We start from the raw sequence: 12,893 nt of genomic DNA, 5'->3' as shown, positions 1-12,893 counted from the left end.
AAGTCCAATTCAACAAAAGAAAAAACTTCTGTACTGTGAGGGTGGTCGACTGTTGGAACATGTTGCCTAGAGAGGCTGTGGAGTCTCCAACCTTGGAGATACCGGGAAGTCAACAGGACACAGCTCGGAGCAACCTGCTCCGGGTGACACTATGCAGAGCAGTGAGGTCAAACTGGATGATCTGGAAGCTCAACCATTCTGTGACTCTTCAAAGGATAAAGTGATAGCAGGCAACATTCAGTCTCTTCTAAGAGCCAATTCAGGGGCTTGGTAGAAACACACACTACCTATCAAAAAGGACTCCAGAAGAACAAAAAAGAAGTTTATGTGGTTTAAGTCAACTACTTGTGACATATTCAAATATGTACGATAGCAAGGAAGCTATTAGAAGTAAAAAAACCCTCCTACAGAAAGGGGAAACAATTTCTAACTCAATTTAAAAACAAATACAAGCAAATCAAAAGAAAGAAGAAAAAAAAAAAAGGCAGAGCAAACCCAAGTGTTTTAGAAGGAGTTTGTTTAAAGCATAAAATTAGCAGTAATCTTTCAGGTGCAAGAAACCAGCCGGTGGGTGAGACTTCTAAAAGGAATAAGAGCAGCACTCAGAAAATAATGCATAGAAAAAAGCAGAATTATTTATTATTAGGGTGACGAAAGCGCTCAAACAACGTTCCTACACTAGAACCTTTTTTTACAAGTTTACTTCTTTACAGACTCTTAATTCTGAGAAAACATCTTGACTTCAAGTGTTGGTAGGAGAGGTTTTGGGACAGAGCAAAAAACGAGTGCGAAGCAGCGGTGGGACCAGCTGACATTCCCCCGGCGGTTCGGAAGGACGCACCTGCCCCAACGGCGCAAGGCATCTGCTGAGCTGGACTCAGCACCACAGAAACCGAATGCGGCAAACATAATGCTGAGTTTTCTAAGAACTTCAGGATGGAACGGAAGACTTTCATTTCAGTTTATGAAGAACGTTGGTTTAGTAATTACAATCCTTTCTACTGAAGTATCCCAACAGGTTAAAAGGAGTCTGTAAAGATCTAAAGGAAAATAGCTCTTCCAATGGAAGATGTGATTTATTTAAAGACTTTTTACAACTTTGGTTTTGCGCATGCATTTGTATCTGGTTGGCTTTAAAGGTGTAATTTTAAAAGTCCTGCTATTTCTTTACCACCCATATTCTGCACTATGAGCCATTAAAGACAAACTTTAAAACACAGGGAAAATCACAGGCAGAATTCATATCCTACTTGGATTTGAATGGTATCAGATCCTAGCAAGGCGGTATGAAATCCTGACCTCCTCTGGATTTGATTTTGCTGTAGAACTGTAGGAAACTCCTAAATTACTGTGAGAATCTGAAAAATAATCTGATCCAGCCAGTGGACAGATATCCTGATGTTTCTCTTTTTCTTCCTTTACCTAGGGATGTCTCCAGGACAGCCGTCGCTAACCTTCCAGCCAAAGGACTGGAAAGCCTTAAAGAACTAATGGCCAAAAATACATGGACTTTAAAGAAATTACCAGCTGTAAAGATATTTCTTCAGCTAATGCGTGCTGACCTATCATACCCAAGTCACTGCTGTGCTTTCAAGAGCTGGAAAAAAGCCAGCGGGTGAGTTTCACTAACTTCCATTCAATTTTGAAGTATATAAGTGAAGACAATGTTACAGTATTAATCTAAAATTACATCTATTGGCACTTCTGTGGCCATTTTTTCTAGGTATAGAGGACATCCTTTGAAACGGAGATTTGCAGTTTCAAACTGACAGAAGACAGACATTTTCATGTAATAATTTGTAGGACCTTTTGCAACTGCTGCTCCTTTAGTTGAGCCCAGAATTAAAGGGAAAAAAAAGAAAAGGCTAACGTGCCATAACACAGACCGTGGTGTAGGAAAGCCTGGAAAAAGACATTTTGGAGGGGTTATAACCCCGTGTCTTGTATGTTTTCTAACTGAAAAGCTCAGAATAAATGACTCTGTAATAACCTTGCAGACAGATTATTTCAAATTCAGTTTCAGCAGGATTTCCAGCCTTCCATCAGAACAGGTGCGGATAGCTTTTGGAAAGAAAAAAAATACATTTCTAGATGTTCTGATGCAACAAAGCGACTCATCTTCTGTCCCAGAGGGAAGGGGGATGACTTACTGGGATTAGCAGCAGAATTGTACCGCAGAATGCAAATCCACTGTAAATTTCTCCAAAGTTTAATAAAGTTTAGAGAATTCCTATCCAGGCCAGCCCCTGATTTAGAAAGACAGCTCCCATCTTCAGTATTGCAGTATTTGTATATTTCAATACACACAGTATATTGAAAATATGCTATGCCAAGTATATGAATTATTCGATAATAAACTCACAAAGCAATAGCATTCACAATTACGACGACTGGAAAGGTGAGGACAGAAATAAAACAGAGGAGTGGAAAGATTTAAAATCCTGGACAGGAAGAATGTGCAGAAAAAACCCAGCACAGTCTAATGACTGAAAGAAACAAGTATTTGCAAGTTCATTAGTAGAGATGAAATTTCTCAGACGGAATTGTATGCCATCTCAGACTGTTAGCAACCTCAAATTCTACGGAGCTGGAAATGAGAAGTGCTAAAGGTTATGTGACAGTGGGTTGCAGTGATCAAAAAATGCGATGACAAATTGCAATTTTTTCCCCAGTAAAAAATACGAACAATTTTTGACTACAAATACAGGTGAATCACACCGTGAGGTACAGCGACCCAACCACTATACTGCTTGTTAGCTGTAAAGCACCGACAGAAAATGCACAGATCAGAAATTAAAATGATGGAAGCTCTGGGAGAAAATTATTTGTGAGCAAAAATGAAAAGGAAATTAACACTGTGTGCATTATTTAAGAGGTACATAAACAGCAGATAAAAGTCTTGTTACCTAGTAAGAATGTAGATCCCAAGAAGGAAAAGGCATGCTGAACTAGCCAAATTACTACTGGGGACAGCTGGCAGCAACAGAGAAAGGAAAAATATAGTTTAAAAAAAAGCTCTGAGATGCTCAAGCGAACCGAACCGTTCGCTCTGTGTTCTGTGAACAGAAGGATACCCCAGCACATTTTTCTAGCTGTTTTCATTCACTGCAGTTCGCTGTTGAAGTGTTCCCTTTGTTTACTCGCTGCACTCCAGTCGCACTGTAAATGCCAGTGGTGATTTCCCCCTCTGCTCTTTCAGAATCCTGGAGTACCTGATGTGTAACCAGAGTGGCAGCCACAGCTTTCGTAAGAGATCAGTCAAAGCTCTCAGAGGTCCATTTTACAAAGATCACGCAGAAGAATACACAGACCACACCGACAGCATCTATGACAAAACCACCAAGTTCACAAATTTTCATGACAATTCCCATTATTACATTTTTTTGGAAGAGCACGGCGAAGGCGATCTTGGGTTTGGCCAAGAGCTCAAGAACCCTCAGATAGAAGACGTCCAGACCTTTGACAGTCATTATGACTATCCTCTCTGTGGAGGCAACGAAGATGTAATATGCACTCCAGAGCCTGACGAGTTTAATCCCTGTGAGGATATAATGGGATACCAGTTTCTGAGGATTGTGGTGTGGTTCGTGAACCTGCTGGCCATCTTAGGTAACATTTTTGTCCTTTTCATCCTTCTCACCAGCCATTACAAACTGACCGTGCCACGCTTTCTGATGTGTAACCTAGCCTTTGCCGATTTTTGCATGGGGTTGTACCTCCTCCTGATTGCTTCAGTGGATCTTTACACCAGGTCGGAGTACTACAACCACGCTATTGAGTGGCAGACCGGGCCTGGCTGCAACACAGCTGGCTTTTTCACGGTCTTTGCTAGCGAGCTTTCCGTCTACACCCTGACTGTCATCACCCTGGAGCGCTGGTACGCCATCACTTTCGCCATGCGCCCCGATCGAAAGATTCGCCTCCGGCACGCCTTGGTGATCATGCTGGGGGGGTGGCTCTCCTGCTTTCTTCTTGCCCTTTTGCCACTGGTTGGCGTCAGCAGCTATAGCAAAGTCAGCATCTGCTTGCCCATGGACACTGAAACACCCGTGGCTGAAGCCTACGTTGTCTTCGTTTTAATATGTAACATTATTGCTTTTGTCATCATTTGTGCCTGCTACGTAAAAATCTATGTAACAGTGCGAAACCCTCAGTACAAGTCAGGGGACAAAGACACCAAGATTGCCAAGCGGATGGCTGTGTTGATTTTCACCGACTTTCTGTGCATGGCTCCCATCTCTTTCCACGCTCTATCTGCCATTATGAACAAACCACTGATAACTGTCACCAATTCCAAGATCCTGCTGGTACTCTTCTACCCCCTCAATTCTTGTGCCAACCCCTTTCTTTACGCTATTTTCACCAAAGCTTTCCGAAGGGATGTGTTCATCCTGCTAAGCAAGTTCGGTATATGCGAGCACCAGGCTCAAGTCTACAGAGGTCAGGCAATCTCAGCCAAAACCAGCAGTGGCTCTTACGGGCAGAGAATCAGCCGAGGGATAGGACAGATTCTCACCAGCATTCAAGACCCAGTCAACGATTACCTTCCTGCTGTGACAACGCAGAACCAAATTCTCATGGAAGAATGCAAGCAAACTGAGCTATAACGCCCCAAAGTATCGCAGCCACAGTCTGCCCAAGAGCTGGTTGTGCATATAGTGAGTCAAGTCAGAAGATAACACTCGCCATAGCCTTCTTCCCTAGCCTACCCTTTGCGATGTCTGGAAGTACCTTCAGAGTGGTCTTCTTTAGACAAGTCACTCATTCGGACCCCCTGTCTCACTCACACTCTTAGCAGCGCAGGTCAGAAGATACCGTTCTGATGGCAATGCTGGAAGTAGATGCGAACACTCTATCTAAATAGGAAAACTAACATATATAAACTCAGCAAATATGACATACACCCTCACCTAAAAAGTTTAAGGAAGGAGGAGACCAAGCGTAAAACTTGGGGGTACCTGTATAACTAAAAAAAGAACATATTTTTTGGTAATTACAACAAGATTTAAAAAAAAATAAAATGAAAGGCTGAAGTTCTCAAATGCCAGCTGCCAAATGAACCTGTCAAAAGGTTCAACTGGTTTTCTAATGGCAAAAAACTTCTACCAGGCCCTAAAATGGAACAGATTCCTTCTGCTATCCCGACCTAAACACAGCTAGTCTGTTGTTTGCGGTTCTTGGTTTAGTTAGGTGAGGTGGAAAAAGAGGCCTCTCCGTATCGCCTTTAGAGCAGCAAAAGGCAGATACCCTTGACCTTGCAGCTGTTGATAAGGTTACAGATAAGAAACTTTTACCTGTTTTTTTCAGGGTGTTTGTGTGCTGAAAAAATCCCCTCACTACCACTCTCACTTTTTGATAAACCTGCTTAGGAGATGGATTAGTTTGAATTTGTTTTGAAGACCAGCCTACCCGGTCAAGTTAAGGACGTTTGTACTTTTTGCCGGCTGATACCTGAGATAGTACTAAAATTTTCTCCCTATTATCCATTCTTTACCTGACACCAGCACAGTTCACTCTGAGTACGTTTTTTTACTTTGAACACCCCGTACCTGCTGCCTTCTCACCACTGCTGCTACCCCCCTCACCCCTCTCGCAGGGTAGAATGACTTCCCTTTCAGCGCCTGCTACGCTGAGCTGCCTCAAATCTACACTTGGACAAAGGGGGTGGCTCGTGCCTTCAGGGTACTTCATGCCCTTCGGTTACAGAACTGAAGGCTCCAACGTGTTTTAAGAACATCCCTCCATCGCGTAGCGAGAGCCGTATTCTGACATCGGTACCGTCCGCAGTACGACTCCATAAACCACACCGTCAGCTTTATCTGTGGCTTAGACACATACTTCCTGCTCTGCGCTTAACGAAATCCAAGCTCAGATACAAGAAACAACCCACAGCTTTTCGCTCCGGTGATGCACTACAGCATCCTTCTGCCACACCTGCTGCTGGACGGGGCCAGACCGAGCCCGAGCCTGGCTGTGCTCGCTTCACCCAGACACCACAGACAAACGCCTGGTGCTCTGCACCTCCCGCAGGCACCGGGACCTGGGGCCGGAGCTGGGCTGCACCGCCTGGCTGGGCAGCACCTGTGGGGCCAGAGTGCCTGGCTTTGACAGCGGGATCAGACCCGTTCTCCAGCTGTAGAGACTAGCTCTGTAGGACCACGACCAAGACTGCAATTGATCATTTTTCTCATCTGTTTGGGGGTAAGGAAGGCTTACCAAGAGAACAGAGAACATGGGGTGAATCCTTGCCATCAGGTAGGTATGCTAAAGTTCATTTTGTAATACTTATACTGGTTTTCATGGAATTATAGTCTTTGAGGAACTATAAATTGAACAGACAACAGTCACAACTTTTATACTACAGGTTACTAGTATCCAGAAAAACACAACGGTAGAGCCCTCCGAACTGTTAGCTACTACAGCTAGAAATTCCCTGACTGCAAAGGTCATGTACATTCTCCAATTCAAACCCAATTATTTAATTCCATATTCCTGATTATAAACAAATGGCCGCTTCAGTGAGCGGAAACAAGGGGCAGCAACTCTCATAAAAAATAAAAGATCCCATCATTGTTGATGCCATTACAAATTTACAATGTTGCATTATTGACTAATTTAGCTGCTTCTTTTGGGGAGGGGCATGCTTCCATTTTCGGTTGATTCTCAGCAAACTTTGAAACCTAACTGCCGAAAACCACACAAGTAATAATTGATGACCTCCTCTTCTGTGATCTAGACTCACCCAACGTTAATCAGAAATGTAAAGGTAGCTTCTTACGTGTGCAGACCCATAAAATTTCCTACTCCTGAAACGGCTGTATTCAGAATGCTCTGGCTGTGCCTGGGAGTCCCCTACAAAACATGTTATGCTGAAATGCGTAACATCCCACCCCTGGGTTCTGTCACCCTCCTGACACTGGAATAATCATTAAAGGGAGGAAAAGTTTCCTGAGTGCCTTCATTTAGTATCTCAGCAGCAGCTAAGACAATCAAGTTCTAACAGACATTTATGTTACAGACTTCATAGATAGTAGCGTACCAGTGGAAAAGAAAATCCAAGCTTGAATCGTACTCTTTTTCAGAGAGAAAAGATGAAATCAAAGGTTATTGTAAAACTGCTTTTAAAAGTAATATGGATCACTTATTTTAAACCTCTTTTTCACTTTAAAACAAACCACACTATTTGTTCCATGAAACTACTAGGACATGAGAAAGCTGCAATACGTTGGACTGACTGCAGTATGCTTTTGAATTAATACAGCTGTTTGCTGTTACTAATGGATGACGGATATATTTACCCACCATTGAACTTTTTTATCTCACATCATTGCATATTTTTTTTTTTTGTCTATTAAACAAAATTCTGTGATATTACCTTTATGAACAAAGTTTTATATTTCTGGTTTATGTCTTGCATATTTCTCCTTGTATTTAACTTGGTAAAAAATATTTTAAAAGCTATTGGAAAGATCCAGGCAATAGACTTTAAATAATTTATTTGCCAGACTTTTTCTTGTAAATGTTTGTATCCTATAGATATCCTCTTCCATTTCTGCTCTTTTTGGTTTTGCATCCAGCCTTATGTAATACTTGCTATTTTAAATCTGTCTCAGCAAGATGTGTTATTTCTGGCGTTCAGTAGGTATCTTCTCTAGATTACTTTAGAAAGAATGGCAAGCATTGGAATAAAACGTTTTGTTTGAAACGGTAAGAGGCTCAGCAAGTTTTTTTCTGAAGTTTTTTAAAGATTTTTTCCTATAAAAGAAGTTAATACTGTTTCTCTTGCATTGAGCTTCATTGCTGTCCTTGGCTGGCCTACAGCCAAGAAGACTGACCACATGACACACAATTTGACAGAGCTCTGAGTTTTTTCCCCACCACTAACTGGGAAAGGGATGCCCTAAGTGGCCATCTCGGACAGCACGGCAGGGATGGAAAGGAACTGAAGAAGTGCTGTTGAGCTCTGGGGTTCCAAAACCATCATTAAATACATCCAAGATCATCAGAAGAATCACCTAACAGCTGTGAGGTCCTCTTCAAAAGACTAAATCCGGAATCTGATCTGTTCTGTTCTCTTTACTAAACCCAGTGGCTATGTGGCAGCCACAGTGACTAAGGATGACTAAGGATTCCATGAGAAAGCACTTACACAGTAAGAAGTTCATGTAGTAGAGAGACTCTACTGCAGAAATTCTCAAACTAACTAAATCAATCTGCCCATATGCAACGTGACAGAAGATCCTTCCCTCCCACTAGGTCTTCCCTCCAAGCAAATGTCCTTTGTCCCATTATTTGTCAACATTTATGCTGCCAAACTTTATGTTCAGTAGCTCTCATTATTGAGATCATCACTCATCAGTGAGGGGAAGAAAGTGGTTACCTTTGCTACATGCATCCTTGCATTACCTGGAAAAAAAGACTTGGGGGACAACTCCCACTGCTGAAAACAGCTGAAGTATCAAGTTAACTCTTGACATACCCTCCCTGTCCCCAAAACCTCAGCTGACTTCAGTAACTGCACACCTTGCTACTGCCTGCAACTGTGCTGCCCTCCTACGTGAAGTTTACGGTGCAAGGAAATCTTTTTCTCAGTTGTAGATGTTCACTGGCATCAGCTAGGCCAATTAAGCTTACAGGCAAGAAGAAAATCCAACAGGCCAACAAGTGACAAGGAATAAACAGTTCTTTCTAGAAGGCCTATGCTGTTCAGTATGTGCATAAGGTACCTGGAAAAAGGAGTGAACAGTAAGATAACAGAGTTTGTTGTAGTAGTAAGAGAGTCAGAGCAATAGGAAAAACAGATGCCTATGAAGAACTACAGGAAGACTTCTTAAGACCGAATGACTGGCAAGAGGAATCCAGTGTAGATGAACAAAGTGATATGCATAGTAAAAAAAGATCAGATGAAATCTTAAGTGATGTACTCTGAGCTGACAACCCCAATTCAGGAATAAGATCTTAGGGGTACAGCAAGTCCATGACAATACCAGCTTATGCCTCCTGGAGAACAAAAAAGCAAATCACATTATATTATTGGGAAAGGAGCAGAACCTAAAATCGGTAATTATTATATCACTGTATAAATCTGCACCTCGAATAACGTAGCTCTTATCTGCAACAGAAAAACAATATAAGAGGACTAGAAAGGTTTCAGAGTAGGGCAGCAAGGAGAGTGAAAGGCTCGGAGTTACAGCTAAGGAATGAGTAAAGCAGGACCCCTTGGACTAGAAGACAGATGACAAAGCTCGATAGTCATGAGCAGGCGGGAGCAGCCGAGTTCTCGCCAAAAGCTGCTGCGGGTAATAAAGTTTACATGGGTTTATGGAGACACTGAGGGTTCATGGAAGAGAAATCTGTGGAAAGATACTAAAACCACAAAAACTGTCTGTCTCGGGATGCTTCTGAACTGCAGATGTATGGCAGATGGGGAGTGTCTCATACGTGCTTGCCTATCCCGTTACGCTCCGCGTCGCCACACCTGGTGAGCAGCTATCACAGTCAGGGCTCCGGCACAGACGGATTCTGGTCCGTTCCAGGGCAGCCGCTTCCCTTGTGTTTGAGCAGCTCCCCTATTCAGACTGCAAAGACAGCTTCAACTGCATCTGCCTTCTGTAGGCCTGACTGCCAAGCCCAGGTAGATAAAAATAAAAGAAAAAAATCCAGCTGAGTGAAGAAGAGCATACCCGGGTTCACAGCACTACCTCAACTGATTTGACCTCGCAGCTCAAGTGAAAGGGCAGAGGCTAGCAGCCTCCCCTGCAAACCCTGCACAGAAATGGGAAGAGCCAGTGCTGCCATCCCACAGGGCTCTCAATAGCTCTGAGATTTCACACTGGAGAACAGAAAATCCTGTTTCAGGGTGGCAGAGAATGCCGCTGTTTTCTCTATGTAAACGTCTGTAATTCTATTTGCATAAGTTGGTGGTAATACATAGACTATGAAAGATTTCTTCGTTCTCAGACACTGTAGAAAAAAGCTGTAAAGTTTAGCTGGAGGCTTAGTTATGAGGATGTGGAACTTTCCCCGAGCAACTTAAAGTGGCTATAGCTGAACCTCTGCTAGTTTCCCCTCTCTCCACCTATAGAGAGATGTGGGGTTTTGACTGAGCAGGCAGCTGTTTTAGATGACAGCATCCACAACAGGTCAGCTATAGTCAAAGCAAAGCTATGCTATCCTGGAAGCTGAAAACAGAGTAAGTAATAAAAGGTAAATTGCAAATCACTACCATAGCATTTTGGTTTATTAACATAAATGAAATACAATTTCATTTCCTTTCTTGCTGGGTAATTTAAATATTAATGCTCACAGCACAGTCTTTGGAAAATCTGTACCAAAAAAAAAAAAAGGTTTCAAAAGTGAAGTTTGATTTGAGCAGACCTCCTACACTTCTGTGTTAAAATGAAGCAAGCCCTCTTTTCCAGGCTGTCTGTGTAGGCTGATGAGTAATAGCAGCATAATCTGTATTGTTTTCCTAACAGACGCCAGGCATCCTCACTCTAAAACCACTCAGTAATCAAATGGTTTCTGGGTCGCAGTTAAAACTGGACAGGGTGAGGCACAAAATCAGTTGGGTATCATGCCTTTCTGTTATGCACTCTCCTCCTCCTTGGTAGGGAATCCAAAAACATATGACATTATACTGCACCTTGATGGAAGCTTTGTGGGCTAAGGCACAAGGTGCTGAAGGGCCATCATCATGCCCTGGAACAGAAGATGGTTAAGAGGTCTTAGTGACGCACGCCGAGAGATTCTGACAGCATCGTCAACCTTGAATTCACACCGGCTCAATAATATATCTGCATAAAGCTGAAACACTTTTAATCTGTTTAGTCATTTCCATCTGACCCGACTGATTTCTGTGTGACTAGAAATCACAATGTGGAAGGGAACAAACGGAGGCTCTGTGAGGTCAACAGGCAGAGTGTGTCACCAGCAGAACCCATCGGTCCTAACTTCCTATCCCCATCCCACACCTGCCTCCCCATGCACACACTTTATGAATTGCCACAGCACCTGAAATTGCCAGGTACTTGGATCAGGCAGGACACCCATCTGTGGAAATTTCTGATTTTTGTAACCGCCTGTCCTTATTTTCCACCTCAAAAATACTCAGTAACTATTCCACAACATGGGAAAGTCTCATCAACTACAGCACAGGACTTAGGACCTCACTGGGGCCACCCTGAACTTTCAGGAGCTGAACTTCTGCAGGATTAATATGAATCAACTTGAATCTTACCCTACTTTTTAGGTAGTTTTCTGTGCTGTCCTGATTATATGCAGTGCCAAGCCCCGCATGTGTGGTCATCTGAAATGGTATCCCTACAGCACATCTGTGCAATTCAGCTGCAGGTCATAGAGCTTCGTTAATTAGAGGAGGAGGAGCACACTCATTCTGGTTCTCAGCTATTCACTACACAGCTGTGATGAGGAGTCTCCTCTGGGTTCTCATTTTTTCCTCTCTTTTAAGGAATGAAATCTGTTGTGAACACCAACTTCATTCACAACACGTATCTAAGAGCTCACTAAACGGTCATTACAAAGCGATTGGAATTGTTACTTGCATCTATACTGCGATACTTTCTAATTTTGCTGCCAAGAGCCCTCCTGTTGCAAACACCACGACTGGTGGGACAGCCAAACCCATGCCCAGTTCCAGCCGACATGGCAGCGGCTTCTCTTTGCAAAGCAAAGGAAAATGACAGCGCTCTTGTTTGAAGGCAAAGCTGCAACAAACCAAATCCAAGCAGGAACACGGGTTTTCACAAAAACCTGCTCGCTGCAGACTCTGAGGCACTGTCTGCGCGTCCACCTGCTCCGAAGGCTGTTTGTGCTGCACGCACAATGCCGGTTTCAGTTTGTACCGAAAAGCATTCCTGAAAGGGTACGTGGATTACTACTGCTGCCTAGAGGGAGCCGTGGAAACAACAGATCAATTCTTTTTTAGCCAGCTACAGATTCCCAGTCAAACCCAGCAACGTCAGCGTGAAGCAGCAAGAAGTGTGTTTTGAGGAGGGGCAGTTCGGAGGGGTGGCTGACACGCCGGCAGATGCACCTTCCCAGGAAAAGTCCAGGGGGGGGGGGGGGGGGGGGGGGGGAAAGTTTTTTTTATTTCTTATTTTTCTCTTTCAACAACTAAGTGCATTTGCACTCCATCAGATTTTTTTTTTAAAGGCTGGCTACCTCTTTTTATCTTTACCCTCTGTGCTCTCCGTTTCCTCCTTCCCGAGTCTTTTCACGTCTGCTTTCTCGACTACGGAAGAAACCCCGTGCCCTATTTGATGAAGTACTTCATATTTTCTACCTACCATTTAAAGTTATTTAGACTACATATACACATATATATATGTATACATATACAGCAACCTTAGGAAGAAAATATAAAGCTGTTTATGAAGATGACAGAAAATTAAACCAAAAGATAGTCTCAATAAACATTAACAGCGACTTGATCTGCTAAAATTAAGAATGGCTCCACTTCCCCTCCCAAAACCAACTTAAGTGAGATATGCAGAAGTGTCTGTGATGTGAATGTATTTCTTCTTTCACTAACAAGTTTTTAAGATCAGTATCATCGTCACACTTGCCAAGCCATTTGTCACTTCTCTACGCATACACGGAATTCTACTAGGTGCTGCTTTAAGATTAAAACTACATATTAAAATCAGACAAATTCAGTCCACATGGAACGGTATGTCAGAAATATTCCTCCCAGCACTAACGCTCTTTGTTAAAAGCTCAAACAAGGTAGGCTCAGAAGGAAAGATCTTCCACCCTGCAAAAATCTGAGTTTTCTGAAAACAAGTCCACCCAAGCCAGAACAAAAGGCACTCCCAGTATTGATTTGCACAGGGTGAACTCTGTGCCACATCCTTTTCAGAAGTGCTGTACCC

General features: G+C 43.0%; 2 protein-coding genes across 3 annotated transcripts in view; one reads left to right on the top strand and one right to left on the bottom strand.

The window, feature by feature from the left end:
- Positions 1-12,077, top strand: part of TSHR (thyroid stimulating hormone receptor) — a 68,855-nt gene extending 56,778 nt beyond the window's left edge. For both annotated transcript variants that reach the window (XM_080395231.1, XM_080395230.1), the window contains 2 exons: positions 1,427-1,615; positions 3,200-12,077. In XM_080395231.1, coding sequence (XP_080251357.1) covers positions 1,427-1,615; positions 3,200-4,607 — 1,597 coding nt within the window. In that variant the 3' untranslated portion in view covers positions 4,608-12,077. The remainder of the gene's footprint in view (positions 1-1,426; positions 1,616-3,199) is intronic.
- GTF2A1 (general transcription factor IIA subunit 1) overlaps positions 1-12,893 on the bottom strand; it is a 63,061-nt gene that overhangs the window by 4,986 nt on the left and 45,182 nt on the right. The window lies entirely within an intron of this gene.

The sequence above is a fragment of the Falco punctatus genome (assembly GCF_963210335.1).
Source record: "Falco punctatus genome assembly, chromosome: 7".
Taxonomy (NCBI): domain Eukaryota; kingdom Metazoa; phylum Chordata; class Aves; order Falconiformes; family Falconidae; genus Falco; species Falco punctatus.
Note: the sequence above shows the minus strand (reverse complement) of the source record. Positions and strands in the feature narration are given on the sequence as shown.